The sequence below is a fragment of the Bombina bombina genome, chromosome 7, assembly GCF_027579735.1.
Source record: "Bombina bombina isolate aBomBom1 chromosome 7, aBomBom1.pri, whole genome shotgun sequence".
Lineage (NCBI taxonomy): Eukaryota > Metazoa > Chordata > Amphibia > Anura > Bombinatoridae > Bombina > Bombina bombina.
Window position 1 is genome coordinate 24,580,823 of NC_069505.1, and position 21,623 is coordinate 24,602,445.

Sequence of the window (21,623 nt, forward strand, 5' to 3'; positions counted from 1 at the left end):
ACTTTGTATTTATTTTAACTAGGTACAATATAGTTATTAAATAGTTATTAACTATTTAATAACTACCTAGTTAAAATAAAGACAAATTTACCTGTAAAATAAAACCTAACCTAAGTTACAATTACACCTAACACTACACTATAATTAAATAAATTCCCTAAGCTAAATAAAATTAATTAAAATTAAATAAAATTATCTAAATTGCGGAAAACCCCCCCACTAAATTACAGAAAATAATACAATAATTACAAGATTTTTAAACTCATTACACCTAATCTAATCCCCTTAACAAAATAAAAAAAGTGCTCCAAAATAAAAAAAAAAGCCCTACCCTACACTAAATTACAAATAGCCCTTAAAATGGCCTTTTGCGGGGCATTGCCCCAAAGTAATCAGCTCTTTTACCTGAAAAAAAAGTACCCCCCAACATTAAAACCCACCACCCACACAACCAACCCTACCCTAAAACCCACCCAATCCCCCCTTAAAAAAACCTAACACTAACTCCTTGAAGATCACCCTACCATGAGACGTCTTCATCCAAGCCGGGCAGAAGAGGTCCTCCAGACGGGCAGAAGTCTTCATCCAGACGGCATCTTCTATCTTTATCCATCCGGCGCGGAACGGGTCCATCTTCAAGACATCCGACACGGAGCATCCTCTTCATCCCGAGTCTTCTTACTAAATGACGGTACCTTTGAGTGACGTCATCCAAGATGGCGTCTCCCTTCAATTCCGATTGACTGATAGAATTCTATCAGCCAATCGGAATGAAGGTAGGAACAATCCTATTGGCTGATGCAATCAGCCAATAGGATTGAAGTTCAATCCTATTGGCTGATCCAATCAGCCAATAGGATTTTTTCTACCTTAATTCCGATTGGCTGATAGAATTCTATCAGCCAATCGGAATTGAAGGGGCGCCATCTTGGATGACATCACTTAAAGGTACCGTCATTTAGTAAGAAGACTCCGGATGAAGAGGATGCTTCGCGTCGGATGTCTTGAAGATGGACCTGCTCCGCGCCGGATGGATGAAGATAGAAGATGCCATCTGGATGAAGACTTCTGCCCATCTGGAGGACCTCTTCTGCCCGGCTTGGATGAAAACTTCTGCCCGTCTGGAGGACCACTTCTGCCCAGTTGGGTGATGACGTCTCACGGTAGGGTGATCTTCAAGGGGATAGTGTTAGGTTTTTTTTAAGGGGGGATTGGGTGGGTTTTAGAGTAGGGTTGGTTGTGTGGGTGGTGGGTTTTAATGTTGGGGGTATTTGTACTTTTTTTTTCAGGTAAAAGAGCTGATTACTTTGGGGCAATGCCTGCGAAAAAAGGCCCCTTTAAGGGCTATTTATAATTTAGTGTAGGTTAGGGCTTTTTTTATTTTGGGGGGCTTTTTTATTTTGTTAAGGGGATTAGATTAGGTGTAATTAATTTAAAAATCTTGTAATTATTTTATTATTTTCTGTAATTTAGTGGTTTTTTTCCATTATTTAGATAATTTTATTTAATTGTAATTAATTGTATTTAGTTTAGAGAATTTATTTAATTATAGTGTAGTGTTAGGTGTAAATCTGTTTTATTTTATTTTAGCACTTTAGTTAAGAGTTTTATGCTACGGTGTTGTAGTGTAAAACTCTTAACTACTGACTTTAAATGTGTTACCAGTCTTGACAGGAGAGGGTCTACCACTCACTTTTGGTCAGACTTGTAATACCGGCGCTATGCAAGTCCCGTTGAAAATATAGGATACGCAATTTACGTAAGTGGATTTGCGGTATTTCCGAGTCTGGCCAAAAAAGTGAGCGGTACACCTGTACCTGCAGGACTCGTAATACCAGCGGGCGCTAAAAAGCAGCGTTAGGAACCCTTAACGCTGCTTTTTAAGGCTAATGCAAGACTCATAATCTAGGTGTTAATTAATTGCTCTTTATGACAAAATTATTTTTAGCAGTTTAAAAAAAAAAGCTTATGAAAAAATGATTTTTATAAACAAATTCAGACATACAATTCAGTATATTTGTAATGGAACTTTCTCGAGCCATTTTTTTGGATAGATCCAAAATTACCATATTTTATTAACCTACTGATCTTTTCCATTAACATTAAAGGGACACTGAACCCAAATTTTTTTCTTTCGTGATGCAGAGAGAGCAGCAATTTTAAGCAACTTTCTAATTTACTCCTATTATAAAATTTAATTTATTCTCTTGGTATCTTTATTTGAAAAGCAAGAATGTAAGTTTAGATGCCGGCCCATTTTTGGTGAACAACCTGGGTTTTTCTTGCTGATTGGTGGATACATTCACCCACCATTAAACAAGTGCTGTCTAGGGTCTGAACCAAAAATTGTCTGGCTCCTAAGCTTAGATGCCTTCTTTTTCAAATAAAGATAGCAAGAGAACAAAGAAAAATTGATAATAGGAATAAATTAGAAAGTTGCTTAAAATTGCATGTTCTATCTGAATCCTGAAAGAAATTTTTTTTAGGTTCAGTGTCCCTTTAAATAAATATTAGTAGATTAACTTTTCATATAAATAAAAATAATTGGGACCCTATGAGATATTATTTTGTATATTCCCTTTATGTTCTAAAACTGTGCACCTTGAGTGAAAAATAAGTGGATTGTCATAACACGTTTTTTTACTGGGTGGAGTGAGTAGCGCAGCCATTTTACATCAACTAGTACGACCAAGGTATTTCTAAGCATTTTTTCTGAAAGAACTGGCTATGGTCTTAATAAAGGTAAACTACCTCAACTCTTAGGTTATAGGCATATTAAGGAGACGATAATTATCTCCCTATGAGCACAACCAGAACAAAGGCTTTTTCCTCTTTGTAGGTATAAGAAAAGAGATTTCTTTAGCGCATACAAAATCCTCTACCCTGTGATTGGTCCTTAAAATGTATTCAATCAGCAATTAATCAGCAGCTGTAATTTGTACAGTCAGCTTGTTCTGAAACTGGTTAAAGTAGGTAACATATAATTTAGATAGGGAAGACAAAATATATAAGCATGGATTTATTTAGAAGCACAGTAATTAAGACTAATACAATTATAAAAAATATAATATATAAAACCAGAAAAAAAGGGAAAAATGTTGATGGGTAAATATTAAATCTATATTTTTAGAAGTTGTGAATATTTGGGAGCACCAGATATTTTCAATAAAAAACAATTTAGGTCATGTGAGATATATTTTTTTAACAGTTTAGTTGGGCGGTGGTAAAAATCTGCTGTTTCTAAGGATACAGTGAGAATGATTGAAGCTAGAACCTTTGCAACATTTTATGTTCTCCTAAAAAGAAGGGGAAAATGATTAAAGGGAACAGAGTTAGCAATATACTGTAGAGAATGAAATGACAGAGCTATTTCAGTTACTATTAGACGAAAAGACAAGAGGAGGAAATTAAAGTCAAGGTATTTTGGGGATCAAGCTGAAAAGTGTCATTGGTACCACATCATATATTTTTTATACCTTAACTGGAGCTTCCGTAGAGGTTCTATTTGTAGTTATAGAAGCCTAATATGTAATATAGGTTCTAACAACTTGAGTATAAAAAGGGAATACTGAGATACATTTATACAAATCCTTGTTATGTATTGCAAGTATTTCATTAAAAGTCTTTTTTTATGGTCATATAACATTGAATGATGACTAGAAAAATCCTAAAGAAATATAGGTATTATTAAAATTGTCATTTTTTTATGTTGGAGGAAAAGGCAATATTTTATGGTTTGATATTTTATTTTAGAAAATGAAATATAAAATTACAAATCTTGATTTAATTACTAGATGAAAAGTTTTATATCCTCCCCAAGTTTTATAGTATCCAAAGAACTTCACTAATGTCTAAGATAGAGTTACTAACTGTACTTCTGTACATTTGTAAGAAAATTAACCAATTTGTTCACCAATTAAAATCAGCTATTGAATTTGACCACATATTTATAATGTATGCCAATATAATGTTTAATTGAAGGTTTTTTTCTTTTTTTTTTTTTACTTTTTTTTGGTGGGAGGCCAATGTAAATATTTTGGGTGTTTCTGTCTCCCTTTAATTCTTCCCCTCAATGATTAATGATCAAATTACCCTTTTTCCTTTGTTTTTTCATTAAATGAATAATATGATTTCGTTGTTCACGGTCATTAAACATTTTTTTCCTAATTTTTTTGGACAGGAGGGCTTATTGAGTTTCACTTGCTAAGCTTTTCTGGACCACAAAATATTTAAGTATATGAATATTTCATAGTTAAAGAGTAATAATTATGACTTAATGTGTGTTTGTTGTTTAAATTATTATAAATAACTAAATATAAAGTGACCGTGAAACAGAAACAGTAAATTAAAGAAATAAGTGTTTTTTTTACCCAGAGGTTTCACAGTTTCTTTTGTAATTTTTTTTTGTCTTCATGCTAAAATCACATGTGGCCAATTGTTTGATGTAAGTTGTCTATTCTGAATCAATTTTATTTGATGAGTAAGGGAGAAGAGGAATAATTAAGATTAAAGGTCTAGAAAACAGAAGATAAGAGGGGGATATTGTAGGAAGTTATTGAGTAAATGGGTGGGTGTAGGGAGGGATAGGAACTAAAGATAGAGGGTGTGAAATAAAAGATGAAAGTTATAATAAACATATATATACTTTAAATAGAACTAAAAATAAGGATATGAGAGACGTGGAAAAGAAAGAGACAGCAGTTTGATTAGTTAATGTCTGAAAGTGTGAAGAAAGTGAGACAAAGTATGGATTAAAAAGCTCAACCGATTAGAAGAGGCAAATTAATACCAGAGACTAGACAAATAAAAAAAAAGGCATTGTAACAAATTAGGTTAAAGGGACACAGAGATGCCTTGTTACAGTAAGCTAAAACAAATGGCTAATAGAAAAAAAGATATACTGTATATCTGATACTTAAAAAAGAGTTTAATTGCTTAATTAAAGTTTTATTTTAAACTTCATTATTCATGCATTCTGGATAAACATTTTTTTATTTTTTTATTTTTTTATTGACATATTTGTTTACTTTTTAGTTCTTTGTTTTAGCTCAGTGTATCAAAGGGTTTCTCATGTCCCTAAAAAGAAAGAAAGAATTTTACAGGGATACAAATGAGCAATAGCTATGAGACAGTAACCAGTAATAAGATACAGAGTAGAAGAGGACACAAAAAATTAGAATGAAGCATAGACAGTAATACAGCACTAATTCATTTGTAGATATAAAAAAGTTGGGTATGTATATATATATATATATATAATTAAAAGCACTCATAGAGAAAGTGGAAGGTTGTAAAACACAGATGGGATGACCAAAATAGGAAAATAAAGTAACTTGATAGTGAAATAATAATAAATATGGGAACCAAAAATATTAATTTAAGATAGCGTAAGAAGGGCAGGTAAAAACAAGAATAATTGAGATATACTGTGATAAAATAGGTACGCTTGTTTTTGCATTTGAGCTATTTAGCAGTAAATTACTATCTAGCTTTCTTTAGTTAGACTTCTAGTATTTCTTTAAGATTTAATAGCTTTACTCTGCCAGTAGATGTAGGTTTTGCTAAGGGAGTTAGAATATAGAGCTGTGTTGAACATGTGTTTACCTTCTGAGGTTTTTACTCACACTGTTTTCTTCTCTCTGCTGTTTTCTCTGTTTCTCTCTCTCTTGTTTCCAGGAGGAGAGTTAATATTACCCATAATCACCGAGGATTCCTTAGATACCCCTCCCATTGCCACCCGCTCCCCTTTTGTACCTCCTCCCCCTACTTACCGACCTGTCCTCACTCTGGTGGACACCACCAAAGATTCCTTGAGTGTTCCTTCCAACTCGAGGCCGCCTTGCCCTTCAGAGCAGGAGGATAGTGATTGCGAGGAGGGGATAGAGGTCTCTGGTTATGCCTCAGGGGAGGTGTTTGAATCAAGTTTTCCTCCTACTGATGATGAGGACTTCTATACCAGTTTCCCTATGGTCACAGATAGAACCTTGCTGACCAGATCCAATGGTGCAGCTAAGAAACCTCCTGGGCCAAATGTAAGGGCAGGAGGTTCAACTTCCTCTCCCTATGACCTTCTCACCTCCACTACATCCCCAGACCTTGTCCGTAATAATATCCCTGCTGGAAAAATGAATCCCAGGGAGTCCCTTAAACCTAATATAGACCAGTACCCCAATATCCCTACCTCTTTCCAATTGGACAAGTTGAACAAGCAGAGGAACCCGCCTATAACCTCTTCCCCCAATTTCCATAATTTTCCCACAGCAAACCCTACAGGCTCTGGAGAAAAAGGCCCTCCAGGAGCAGTGGAAGTTATCAGGGAGTCAAGCAGCACCACTGGGATGGTGGTGGGTATCGTAGCAGCAGCTGCTCTTTGCATTCTCATCCTCCTCTACGCAATGTACAAGTACAGGAATCGGGATGAGGGGTCCTACCAGGTTGATCAAAGTCGGAACTACATCAGCAACTCAGCTCAGAGCAATGGCGCAGTAGTTAAAGAAAAGACAGCTCCCGCAACCAAAACAGCTGGTAAAAGTAAGAAAAATAAGGACAAAGAGTATTATGTGTGAGGGCAATGAAGGGGCCCTCCAAAATTTGGAGGTAAGGTTGGGCCAAAATCCAACCAGCCATTTAATGGAGACACCAGACTGACCCCATGCTGTGACCAATCATTGACTAAGCCACAGTGACTAAGCCCCAGGTCAATGGTTGGCTGTCACCTAAACCAATCAACCTAATGTTTGAACAACTGCCAAATATTAAAACCCAAATATGGGTTGACCAAACAGTTATTATTGGTCAACCTTTTGAATGTCGACCAATTAGTCAAACCACAGTCAACCAAGGAAACTTTCATGATCATATCCACTGGTCATCAAATCACCAAGCAGTGGGTGAACATTACAAAGTCTTCGGCCAGCTGACCATTATTTGATCATCTAATGGGATGACTGAGACAAAAGAGAGATGACTCCCATTTTTTAACAGTCCTCATTGTAATGTCTCCCACCCTTCTATTTGATCTTAACAAGGAAACAAACCTATTGCTCTGTCCTTTTTCTGTTCCTCCTCCTATCTTTTTGAGGAGAAAAAGCCAAGATTTCCACTGACCTCTTGAGTTGGAACCTCTTTAAAACATTAAAAAAGTAAAAGACTAGATCTTGGTTCCTGCCAAATGGTGGTAGTAATGGGTAAGGGAGTAGTGTGGATTTCTCCTTCCACTGACAGACACGCTGAAAGTATGAATGATGATCATGGATGGTCAACCAACTTTAGTCCTTTCATAAAATGGAGCCATTGAGGGGAGAGGATGCCAATAAATTGGGAGGACATATACTGAGAAAGAGACTCACTAAGCAATTTGGTAAAGAGGGCTAACTGAACTTGTCTTGGTTATGCTCTCCCCTCCCTCGTCCTTGTCCCCTTGACCTACTTTATGCCCTCCTAAAGATAAAGGTTATTTCTATTCTGGTTTGTGTGGTGTCGTCTTGATTTTTTTGAACGCTGAGCCGTGCGTTTGACTTCTTCGTGGACTGAATCTACTGCCCCGCACCCCAAAAACAAAAGAATCAAATCTTACTGCTCCAGGCTGTCTCCAGATATCCCTCTAAATAAAAAGGACTGTTGATACAGGGGAAGTTGGTACTGGGGCAAAAAGAGAGTATCAGAATATCAATAAAGCAGATGTTACGGCCTTGTATATGAGTGTTGGGTTTCTTAATGAAGAAGGGAATTTGTGTTTCAGTTACATTTTCTGTTACCAAATTTCAAATCAGGATACACATTGTCGTAATGATGATATTGTCAAAATGCTAAATATTTATAAAGAAATTCTAATCCTAATTCAATGTAAAGAGTAAGTTTTTCCTATTTCGTTTAGTGTGTAGTTGATAAATACAAATTAAGCTTAATTTATGTAGCTCCTTGATGATTCTTCAGCTCAAACTAAAAAAAAACCCACCTTCCTCAAATTTCAAAAAACTTTATTGAAAACTGATTAAATTGAACAAAGGAGACTTTCTATGACAGTAGCTTTATAGGTATTTGAACAGTCTAAGAACTCACCACTGTTTTTATCTGATATTCTTTGCTATAGCCAATTAAAGATCAGTTGTAGCTAAACTTCTGCACTAAGCAACTAGTGAAGAATGAAGGATTTACTGTAGAATCCCTAGAGAGTGAAAAAAAATAGCAAAAAAAAATAATTGAAAACATTTTAATTTAAATTTTGTGTTTAATTCTCATGTGACATTTAGATATGTTCTGTACATTTTAAGACATTTACCATAAAGATGGTCACATTTAAATTGTATTAAATATTTACTGGTTCAGTTGAAATATCTTCAAGGAGCTACTTAGCTTAAAGACTGGCAGATATAGACGTGTATATACAGTATCCCAGAAGAACAATGGTCTATCACCACAATTATTAAGGAGGACCCAATGATCCTGCCCCACCCTCCATAAACCAATCTGCAATGTTCTCTCCTCCAGGCCACATTTACCTATACCCTCTGCTACACGCCCCCCCAAAAATAGTTATTGTACTAACCCAATCCTCTGCTATACTGCACCGCCAGTATTATATTGTATTGTATTGTATTATACTAACCCTATCCTCTGCTATACTGCCCCCCCAAAAATAGCCATAGCTTCTACTATATTATACTAACCCTATCCTCTGCTATACTGCACCGCCAGAAAATAGCCATAGCTTCTTCTATATTATACTAACCCTATACTCTGCTATACTGCGCCGCCAAAAATAGCCATAGCTTCTACTATATTATACTAACCCTATCCTCTGCTATACTGCACCGCCAGAAAATAGCCATAGCTTCTTCTATATTATACTAACCCTATACTCTGCTATACTGCCCCCCCAAAAATAGCCATAGCTTCTTCTATATTATACTAACCCTATACTCTGCTATACTTCCCACCAAAATAGCCATAGCTTCTACTATATTATACTAACCCTATCCTCTGCTATACTGCACCGCCAAAAAATAGCCATAGCTTCTACTATATTATACTAACCCTATCCTCTGCTATACTGCCCCTCAAAAATAGCCATAGCTTCTACTGTATTATATAAACCCTATACTCTGCTATATTGCCCCCCAAAAATAGCCATAGCTTCTGCTGTATTATACTAACCCAATCCTCTGCTATATTGCCCCCCAAAAATAGCCATAGCTTCTACTATATTATACTAACCCTATCCTCTGCTATATTGCCCCCCAAAAATAGCCATAGCTTCTGCTGTATTATACTAACCCAATCCTCTGCTATACTGCCCCCCCCAAAAAAAATAGCCATAGCTTCTACTTTATTATACTAACCCTATCCTCTGCTATATAGCCCCCCAAAATAGCCATAGCTTCTACTATATTATACTAACCCTATCCTCTGCTATACTGCACAGCCAGAAAATAGCCATAGCTTCTTCTATATTATACAAACCCTATACTCTGCTATACTGCACCGCCAAAAAATAGCCATAGCTTCTGCTATATTATACTAACCCTATCCTCTGCTATACTGCCCCCCCCAAAAAAAATAGCCATAGCTTCTACTTTATTATACTAACCCTATCCTCTGCTATATTGCCCCCCAAAAATAGCCATAGCTTCTACTGTATTATACTAACCCTATCTTCTGCTATACTACCCCAAAAAATAGCCATAACATCTACTATATTATACTAACCCTATCCTCTGCTATACTGCACCGCCAAAAAATAGCCATAGCTTCTACTATATTATACTAACCCTATCCTCTCCTATACTGCCCCCCTAAAAATTAGCCATAGATTCTACTATATTATATTAACCCTACCCTCTGTTATACTGCCCCCCTAAAAATAGCCATAGTTTCTACTATATTATACTAACCCTATCCTCTGCTATACTGCCTCCCCCCCTAACAATAACCATAACATCCACTGTATTATACTAACCCTACCCTCTGTTATACTGCCCCCCAAAATAGCCATAGCTTCTACTATATTATACTAACCCTATCCTCTGTTTTACTGCCCCTAAAAATAGCCATAGCTTCTACTGTATTATACTAACCCTATCCTCTGCTATACTGCCCCCCAAAAATAGCCATAGCTTCTACTATATTATACTAACCCTATCCTCTGCTATACTGCCCCCCCAAAAAAGCCATAGCTTCTACTATATTATACTAACCCTATCCTCTGCTATACTGCCCCCCAAAAATAGCCATAGCTTCTACTATATTATACTAACCCTATCCTCTGCTATACTGCCCCCCCAAAAAAGCCATAGCTTCTACTATATTATACTAACCCTATCCTCTGCTATACTGCCCCCCAAAAATAGCCATAGCTTCTACTATATTATACTAACCCTATCCTCTGCTATACTGCCCCCCTAAAAAATAGCCATAGCTTCTACTGTATTATACTAACCCTACCCTCTGTTATACTTCCCCCCAAAAATAGCCATAGCGTCTACTATATTATACTAACCCAATCCTCTGCTATTATGCCCCCCCAAAAATAGCCATAGCTTCTACTATATTATACTAACTAAACCCTCTGCTATATTGCCCCCCAAAAATTGCCATAGCTTTCACTGTATTATACTAACCCTACTCTCTGTTATACTGCCCCCCAAAAATAGCCATAGCTTCTACTATATTATACTAAACCTACCCTCTGCTATATTGCCCCCCAAAAATGGCCATAGCTTCTACTATATTATACTAACCCTATCCTCTGCTATACTGCACCGCCAAAAAATAGCCATAGCTTTTACTATATTATACTAAACTTATCCTCTGCTATACTACTCCCCAAAATAGCCATAGCTTCTACTGTATTATACTAACCCTATCCTCTGCTATACTGCCCACCAAAAATAGCCATAGCTTCTACTGTATTATACTAACCCTACCCTCTGTTATACTGCCCCCCAAAAATAGCCATAGCTTCTACTATATTATACTAAACCTACCCTCTGCTATATTGCCCCCCAAAAATGGCCATAGCTTCTACTATATTATACTAACCCTATCCTCTGCTATACTGCACCGCCAAAAAATAGCCATAGCTTTTACTATATTATACTAAACTTATCCTCTGCTATACTACTCCCCAAAATAGCCATAGCTTCTACTGTATTATACTAACCCTATCCTCTGCTATACTGCCCACCAAAAATAGCCATAGCTTCTACTGTATTATACTAACCCTACCCTCTGTTATACTGCCCCCCAAAAATAGCCATAGCGTCTACTATATTATACTAACCCAATCTTCTGCTATTATGCCCCCCAAAAAATAGCCATATTTTCTACTATATTATACTAACTAAACCCTCTGCTATATTGCCCCCCCAAAATTGCCATTGCTTTCACTGTATTATACTAACCCTACCCTCTGCTATACTGCCCCCCCAAAAAATAGCCATAGCTTCTACTATATTATACTAACCCTATCCTCTGCTATATTGCCCCCCAAAAATAGCCATAGCTTCTACTGTATTATACTAACCCTACCCTCTGTTATACTGCCCCCCAAAAATAGCCATAGCGTCTACTATATTATACAAACCCAATCTTCTGCTATTATGCCCCCCAAAAAATAGCCATAGCTTCTACTATATTATACTAACTAAACCCTCTGCTATATTGCCCCCCAAAATTGCCATAGCTTTCACTGTATTATACTAACCCTACCCTCTGCTATACTGCCCCCCCAAAAAATAGCCATAGCTTCTACTAAATTATACTAAACCTACCCTCTGCTATATTGCCCCCAAAAAATAGCCATAGCTTCTACTATATTATAATAACCCTATCCTCTGTTATACTGCCCCCCAAAAATAGCCATAGCTTCTACTATATTATACTAACCATATCCTCTGCTATACTGCCACCCCAAAATAGCCATAGCTTCTACTATATTATGCTAACCATATCCTCTGCTATACCCCCCAAAAATAGCCATAGTTTCTACTATATTATACTAACCCAACCCTCTGCTATACTGCCCCCCAAAAATAGCCATAGCTTCCAATATATTATACTAACCCAACCCTCTGCTATACTGCCCCCCAAAAATAGCCATAGCTTCCACTATATTATACTAACCCAACCCTCTGCTATATTGCCCCCCAAAAATAGCCATAGCTTCCACTATATTATACTAACCAAACCCTCTGCTATACTGCCCCCCAAAAATAGCCATAGCTTCTACTATATTATACTAACCCTATCCTCTGCTATACTACTCCCCAAAATAGCCATAGCTTCTACTGTATTATACTAACCCTATTCTCTGCTATACTGCCCCCCAAAAAATAGCCATAGCTTCTACTGTATTATACTAACCCTACCCTCTGCTATATAGCCCCCCAAAATAGCCATAGCTTCTACTATATACTAACCCAATCCTCTGCTATACTGCCCCTCCAAAAAGCTATAGCTTCTACTGTATTATACTCACCCTACCCTCTGCTATACTGCCCTCCCCTCAAAAAATATCCATAGCTTCTACTATATTATACTAACCCTATCCTCTGCTATACTGCCCCCCCAAAAATTAGCCGTAGCATCTACTGTATTATGCTAACCCTACCCTCTGCTATACTGCCCCCCAAAAAATAGCCATAGCTTCTATTGTATTATACTAACCCTATCCTCTGCAATACTGCCCCAAACCACAATTAACCCTTAACTATGCTATACTACCTCAGACCATCATTAAACCTCTCCTCTTCTATACTACCCCAGACTGCAAATAACTATCTTCTGCTTTACCTACCCAGACCACAATTAACCCTATCCTCTGTTATACTATACCACAACCAAAAATGACCCTATCTATTGCTATACTGCCCCAACCACAAATTAACCTATTCTCTGCTATACTGCCCCAAACCACAAGTATCCCTATTCTCTGCAATTTTGCCCCAAACCACAATTAAACCTATCATCTCCTAATCTGTCCCAAACCCTATCCTCTGCTATACTACCGAAGACCACAAATAACGCTATACTCTTCTAAACTACCCCAGACTACAAACATCCCTATCCTCTTCTATACTACCCCAGAACACAATTAACCCTATCCTCTGCTATACTACCCCAGCACATATTAACTATAATGTTATAAAATTTATATTTTATACTGTGTATATTACATTGTATAACGTGTCAAATAGAAATATTATACAAAATGTTATAGAAATATAAAGTTTATAATCATATCCACCCTATATATACAGTTGTACACCCTATAGAGGAACTTGCAGTTTATATTATTGTCATTATGGTTCCAATTTTCATCAATTTTAATTTTGATATTAATTTCATGCTTATTCTTAATAGTGTTGATTGATTTTTTTTAGTTTTGTAACTATGTCTTATTCCATGTTATATTTTGCTATTGTTATATATTAAATTCAATTGTGCTCATGTGAACACGCTTACTTTCAAAGAGCCGCAATAATCCCTTATCGCTCAGGCACAACAGTTAGTGCGCCACTTGCAATCTAACACTTTATTGACATCTGCAATACATATTTATGTGTAATAATAAGTTGCAGTACAAGGTTGCTGAAATTGTAGGTGCATCACGTAGTTATGTAAAGAATATTAAGAAAAATATGGATTGTGAGGATGGTTTCAAAGCAGAGTTTCTGGCTAACAGACCCTCTTCAGTTAATTACCACTGAATAATTTTTCTCAGATACCCTGATGTCTGTATCTTGAATGTATTTAGCCTAGACTCTTGTCAGACAGGTTCCTATTGTGAGTGCAGATATCTTGAATTCTTCTGTCAGTTCTTGGCGTAATGTCGACCGCAAGTGTCCTTCCGTTTTGAGTTCAAATCATCTGCACAATCCATTTTTTTCTTAATATTCTTTACGGAACTACGTGATACACCTACAATTTCAGCAACTTATACTGCAATCTGTTTTTCGCCTTCAACAGGCCGACTTTTTTTAACCACGTCACTTAGTTTACAATATGTGTAAAAACAGATACATTTATTATTTTACTAAGTATTTTAATAACATTTCATCAAATAACATAGAAATATGTCTTGCAGATGTTGCCAACATAACATGGAATAATAAATTGTTACAAAATTAAAATAAAAATCTATCAGCACTATTAAAAATAAATATAAAATTAATATAAAATTACGATTTTTTTCATAGGAGCATACTGAGAGTGGCAACAATATTAGATTGCAATACAATGTTATACATTTAGTACTAAGACGTGTACTCTCCAGAAATACCTAGGTATGCTGTCATGAATGGTTAAACTAGAAAGTTTTCTTTACAATTTTAAGCTGTTTCTGAATCACAAGTTTTATTTTAGCTTTCATGTCTCTGTAAATGGACATAAAATTGTAATATTTAGCGGGTCATATGGATAGAAAAAAAACTATACTGTGGTAAAATTACACAAAAGTAAACTTTACAAATATTTTAATGGACATTTACAATATACTGATACACTTGCTAAACGCCACTTTTAGAGTACTTTCTATAGTGGGCAGTCCTTGCTTGGGGTATATATTTGTGCTGTTCCCAATCTAAAGCAATAGTTTAGTCAAAATTAAACTCAGATAGAGCAGCGATTTTAAGCAACTGTCTAATTTACTCAGATTATCAATTTTTCTTCATTCTCTTTATTTGAATATAAGCTTAGGAGCCAGACCATTTTTGGTTCAGCACCTGGGTAGCGCTTGCTGATTGGTGGCTACATTTAGACACCAATCAGAAAGTGCTACACAGGCCCTGAACTAAAAATGGGCTGGCTCCTATGCTTACATTCTTGCTTTTTCAAATAAAGATACCAAGAAAACAAAGAAAAAATTGATAATAGGAGTAAATTAGAATGTTGATAAAAATTGCTCTATCTGAATTATGAAAGTTCCATTTTGACTAAACCATCCCTTTAAGTTGATATGGTCACCAAACAAATGGTCAGTTCTGTCCTGAAATACCAGGGAATGTTTCACTGAAACAGGAACCATCCTACTCCAGACATAAAGTGATGGCAAGTAAGTACAGATGAACCTCTCTTGGCACTGCAGGTAAGTGGTTTGTTTCTGATCTACTCTGTCACCTATGGGCAGAAGGGCTATACCATAGCATTCTGTAAATATCTGCTGTTTATTTGCAGAAGATAGAGTTACTATGCAACAGAATATATTCATGTATCTAAAATCTATACATAGAGAAAAACATTATAATATCCCTCACAACAGTGTTTGTAAACTTGGTCAGTTTTATAATAACATTTTCTCCTAAATACAAAACTAATACTCACAAACTAAGGATGAAGAGTCTGAAATTGTTACACTGCAACAAAAGGTTTAGGGGAAACATGATATTACACCATATACAAGAGTATTTATTTTTTATACAGTAATATTGCAATGAAATATGTGCTTATACTGAAACTAATACTGCAGTATCATTTGTGTCCTTCATTTTAATGTCCATTCGTTGGTAGGTACTTACTGCTAATACTCACTGACTGATTGGTACTTCCTGCTAATACTCACTGACTGATAGGTACTTCCTGCTAACGCTCACTGGCTGATAGATACTTTCTACTAATGCTCGCTGGCTGATAGGTATTTCCTACTAATGCTCAGCTCACTGGCTGCTAGATAATTCCTACTTATGCTCACTAGCTGATAGGTGCTTCCTACTAATGCTCACTAGCTGATAGGTGCTTCCTAATAATGCTCACTGGTTGATAGGTAATTCCTCTTAATGCTCATTGACCGATAGGTAATTCTTACTAAAGCACACTGTCTGATAGGTACTTCCTACTACTGCTCACTGACTGATAGGTACTTCCTACTAAAACTCATTAGCTGATAGGTACTTCTTACTAATACTAACTGGCTGATAGGTACTTCCAACTAATGCCCACTTGCTGATAGGTAATTCCTGCTAATGCTCACTGGCTGATAGGTATGTCCTACTACTGCTCACTGTAATGCTCACTGGCTGATAGGTATTTCCTACTAATGCTCACTGGCTGATAGGTACTTCATATTAATGCTCACTGGCTGATAGGTACTTCCTACTAATGCTCACTGGCTGATAGGTACTTCATATTAATGCTCACTGGCTGATGGGTACTTCCTACTAATGCTCACTGGCTGAGAGGTACTTCATGCTAATGCTCACTAGCTAATAGGTACACCCTGCTAATGCTCACTGGCTGATAGACACTTCCTGCTAATGCTAACTGACTGATAAGTACTTCCTGCTAATGCTCACTAGCTGATAGGTACTTCCTGCTAATGCTCACTGACTGATAAGTACTTCCTGCTAATGCTCACTGAATGATAGGTACTTCCTGCTAATGCTCACTAGCTGATAGGTACTTCCTGCTAATTTTCACTGACTGATAGGTACTTCCTACTAGTGCTCACTAGCTTATATGTACTTCCTTCTAATGCTCACTAACTGCTAAGTACTTCCTACTAAGGCTCACTGGCTGATAGATTCTAACTACTGACGCTTACAAACTGATAGGTACTTCCTGCTAATGCTCATTAGCTTATAGGTACTTCCTGCTAATGCTCATTAGCTTATAGGTACTTCCTGCTAATGCTCACTGACTGATAAGTACTTCCTGCTAATGCTCACTAGCTGATAGGCACTTCCTGCTAATGCTCACTAGATTATAGGTACTTCCTGCTAATGCTCACTGACTGATGAGTACTTCCTACTAATGCTCACTAGCTTATAGGTACTTCCTGCTAATGCTCACTGACTGATAAGTACTTCCTGCTAATGCTCACTAGCTGATAGGTACTTCCTACTAATGCTCACTAACTGATAGGTACTTCCTACTAATGCTCACTAAATTATAAGTACTTCCTGCTAATGCTCACTAGCTTATAGGTACTTCCTGCTACATAAAGTGATGGCAAGTAAGTACAGATGAACGTCTCTTGGCACTGCAGGTAAGTGGTTTGTTTCTGATCTACTGTGTCACCTATGGGCAGAAGGGCTATACCATAGCATTCTGTAAATATCTGCTGTTTATTTGCAGAAGATAGAGTTACTATGCAACAGAATATATTCATGTATCTAAAATCTATACATAGAGAAAAACATTATAATATCCCTCACAACAGTGTTTGTAAACTTGGTCAGTTTTATAATAACATTTTCTCCTAAATACAAAACTAATACTCATAAACTAAGGATGAAGAGTCTGAAATTGTTACACTGCAACAAAAGGTTTAGGGAAAACATGATATTACACCATATACAAGAGTATTTATTTTTTATACAGTAATATTGCAATTAAATATGTGCTTATACTGAAACTAATACTGCAGTATCATTTGTGTCCTTCATTTTAATGCCCATTCGTTGGTAGGTACTTCCTGCTAATACTCATTGACTGATAGGTACTTCCTGCTAACGCTCACTGGCTGATAGATACTTTCTACTAATGCTCGCTGGCTGATAGGTAATTCCTACTAATGCTCACTAGCTGATAGGTAATTCCTACTTATGCTCACTAGCTGATAGGTGCTTCCTACTAATGCTCACTAGCTGATAGGTAATTCCTATTAATGCTCATTGACTGATAGGTAATTCTTACTAAAGCTCACTGTCTGATAGGTGCTTCCTACTACTGCTCACTGACTGATAGGTATTTCCTACTAAAACTCATTAGCTGATAGGTACTTCCTACTAATACTAACTGGCTGATAGGTACTTCCAACTAATGCCCTCTTGCTGATAGGTAATTCCTGTTAATACTCACTGACTGATAGGTACATCTTACTAATACTCTCAGGCTGATAGGTAGTTCCTACTTATTTTCACTGGCTGATAGGTACTTCCTGCTAATGCTCACTGGCTGATAGGTATGTCCTACTAATGCTCACTGTATTGCTCACTGGCTGATAGGTATGTCCTACTAATGCTCACTGGCTAATAGGTACTTCATATTAATGCTCACTGGCTGATAGGTACTTCCTACTAATGCTCACTGGCTGAGAGGTACTTCATGCTAATGCTCACTAGCTAATAGGTACACCCTGCTAATGCTCACTGGCTGATAGGTACTTCCTGCTAATACACACTGACTGATAAGTACTTCTTACTAATGCTCACTAGCTGATAGGTACTTCCTACTAATGCTCCCTGGAATGATAGGTACTTCCTACTAATGCTCACTATCTGATAGGTACTTCCTACTAATGCTCATTGACTAATAGGTACTTCCTACTAATGCTCACTAGTTGATAGGTACTTCCTGCTAATGCTCACTGACTAATAGGTACTTCCTACTAATGCTCACTGGCTGATAGGTACTTCCTACTAATCCTCACTGACTTATAGGTACTTCCTGCTAATGCTCACTGGCTGATAGGTACTTCCTACTAATGCTAACTAGCTGATAGGTTCTTCCTACTAATGCTCACTGGCTGATAGATACTAACTACTAATGCTCACTAGCTGATAGATGCTAACTATTAATGCTCACTAACTGACAGATACTAACTACTAATGCTCATTAGCTAATAGATACTATTGCTCACAAGCGGATAGATGCTAACTACTAATGCTCACTATCTGATAGGTACTTCCTGCTAATGCTAACTGGCTGATAGGTGCTTCCTGCTAATTCTCACTGGCTGATAGGTACATCCTAATAATGCTCACTGGCTGATAGATATGTCCTATTAATGCAGATTTACCGATTTATACTTTCTACTAATGCTCACTGGCTTATAGGTACTTCCTACTAATGCTCACTAGCTGATAGATACTAACTACTAATGGTCACTGGCTGATAGGTACTTGCTACAAATGTTCACTTGCTGATAGGTACATCCTTTTAAAGCTTACTGGCTCATAGATACTTCCTACTAATGCTCACTTGCTGATAGGTACTTCCTGCTAATGCTCATTGGCTGATAGGTACTTCCTGCTAATGCTTACTGGCTGATAGGTGCTTCCTGCTAATGCTCACTGGCTGATAGGTACATCCTAATAATGCACACTGGCTGATAGATATATCCTATTAATGCAGATTGACCGATTTATATTTCCTACTAATGCTCACTGACCTATAGGTACTTCGTGCTAATGCTCACTGGCTGAGAAGTACTTCCTGCTAATATTCACTGGCTAATAGGTGCTTACTGCTAATGCTCACTGGCTGATAGGTACTTCCTACTAATGCTCACTGGCTGATAGGTACTTCCTGCTAATGCTCACTGACTGATAGGTACTTCCTGCTAATGCTCACCTGCAGATAGGTACTTCTTGCTAATGCTCACTAGCTGATAGATACTTCCTACTAATGCTCACTGGCTTATAGGTACTTCCTACTAATGCTCACTTGCTGATAGGTACTTCCTGCTAATGCTCACCTGCTGATAGGTACTTCTTGCTAATGCTCACTAGCTGATAGATACGTCCTACTAATGCTGACTGACTGATAGGTACTTCCTACTAATGCTCACTAGCTGATAGATACTTACTACTAATGCTCATTGGCTGATAAATACTTCCTATTAATGCAGATTGACCGATTTATACTTCCTACTAATGCTCACTGGCTTATAGGTACTTCCTATTAATGCTCACTTGCTGATAGGTACTTCCTGCTAATACTCAACTGCTGATAGGTACTTCCTACTAATGCTCACTTGCTGATAGGTGCTCACTGGCTCAGATGTACTTCTTGCTAATACTCACTTGCTGACAGGTACTTCCTGCTAATGCTCACTAGCTGATAGGTACTTCCTGCTAATGCTCACTAGCTGATAGGTACTTCCTACTAATGTTTACTAGCTGAAAGCTACTTCCTGCTAATACTCACTGACTGATAGGTACTTCCTACTAATGCTCACATGCTGATAGGTACTTCCTGCTAATGCTCACTGGCTGATATGTACTTCCTGCTAATGCTCACTAACTGATAGGTACTTCCTGCAAATGCTCACTGTCTGATAGGTACTACCTGTTAATGCTCACTGATTGATAGGTACTTCCTGCTAATGCTTATTGCTGATAGGTACTTCCTGCTAATGCTCACTAGCTGATAGGTATTCCCTACTAATGCTCACAGGCTGATAGATACTAACTACTAATGCTCACTAGCTGATAGGTACTTCCTGCTAATACTCACTGCCTGAGAGGTACTTCTTGCTAATGCTTAATGACTGATGTGTACTTCTTGCTAATGCTCACTTGCTGACAGGTACCTCCTGCTAATGCTCACCGGCTGATAGGTACTACCTGCTAATGCTCACTAACCGATAGGTACTTTCTGCTAATGCTCACTAACTGATAGGTACTACCTGCTAATGCTCACTGACTGATTTTCCTGCTAATGCTCACTGGCTAATAGGTACTTCCTACTAATGCTCACTGGTTGATAGATACTTCCTATTAATGCAGATTGACCGATTTATACTTCCTACTAATGCTCACTGACTTATAGGTACTTCCTATTAATGTTCTCTAGCTGATAGATACTAACTTCTAATGCTCACTGGCTTATAGGTGCTTCCTACAAATACTAACTTGCTGATAGGTACTTCTTGCTAATGGTCACTGGCTTATAGGTACTTCCTACTAATGCTCACTTACTGATAGGTACTTCCTGCTAATGGTCACTGGCTTATAGGTACTTCCTACTAATGCACATTTGCTGATAGGTACTTTCTGCTAATGCTCACCTGCTGATAGGTACTTCTTGCTAATGCTCACTAGCTGATAGGTACTTCCTACTAATGCACATTGGCTGATAAATACTTCCTGCGAATGCTCACTGACTGATAGGTTCTTCCTACTATGCTCACTAGCTGATAGGAATTTCCTGCTAATGCTCACTGGCTAATAGGTACTTCCTACTAATGCTCACTGGTTGATAGATGCTTCCTATTAAGGTAGATTGATTGACCAATTTATACTTCCTACTAATGCTCACTGGCTTATAGGTACTTCCTACTAATGCTCATTGGCTGATAAATACTTCCTGCGAATGCTCACTGACTGATAGGTTCTTCCTACTATGCTTACTAGCTGATAGGAATTTCCCGCTAATGCTCACTGGATAATAGGTACTTCCTACTAATGCTCACTGGTTAATAGATGCTTCCTATTAATGCAGATTGATTGACCAATTTATACTTCCTACTAATGCTCACTGGCTTATAGGTACTTCCTATTAATGCTCTCTAGCTGATAGATACTAACTTCTAATGCTCACTGGCTTATAGGTACTTCCTACAAATACTCACTTGCTGATAGGTAATTCCTGCTAATGGTCACTGGCTTATAGGTACTTCCTACTAATGCACATTTGCTGATAGGTACTTACTGCTAATGCTCACCTGCTGATAGGTACTTCTTGCTAATGCTCACTAGCTGATAGGTACTTCCTACTAATGCTCATTGGCTGATAAATACTTCCTGCGAATGCTCACTGACTGATAGGTTCTTCCTACTATGCTCACTAGCTGATAGGAATTTCCCACTAATGCTCACTGACTAATAGGTACTTCCTACTAATGCTCACTGGTTGATAGATGCTTCCTATTAATGCAGATAGATTGACCAATTTATACTTCC

At 37.3% G+C, this 21,623-nt stretch overlaps 1 protein-coding gene across 1 annotated transcript in view; it reads left to right on the forward strand.

The window, feature by feature from the left end:
* Positions 1 to 7,839, forward strand: part of LOC128665790 (neurexin-2-like) — a 581,704-nt gene extending 573,865 nt beyond the window's left edge. The window contains 1 exon segment of the mRNA XM_053719990.1: positions 6,262 to 7,839. Coding sequence (XP_053575965.1) covers positions 6,262 to 6,566 — 305 coding nt within the window. The 3' untranslated portion in view covers positions 6,567 to 7,839.
* The last annotated feature ends 13,784 nt before the right edge of the window (positions 7,840 to 21,623 follow it).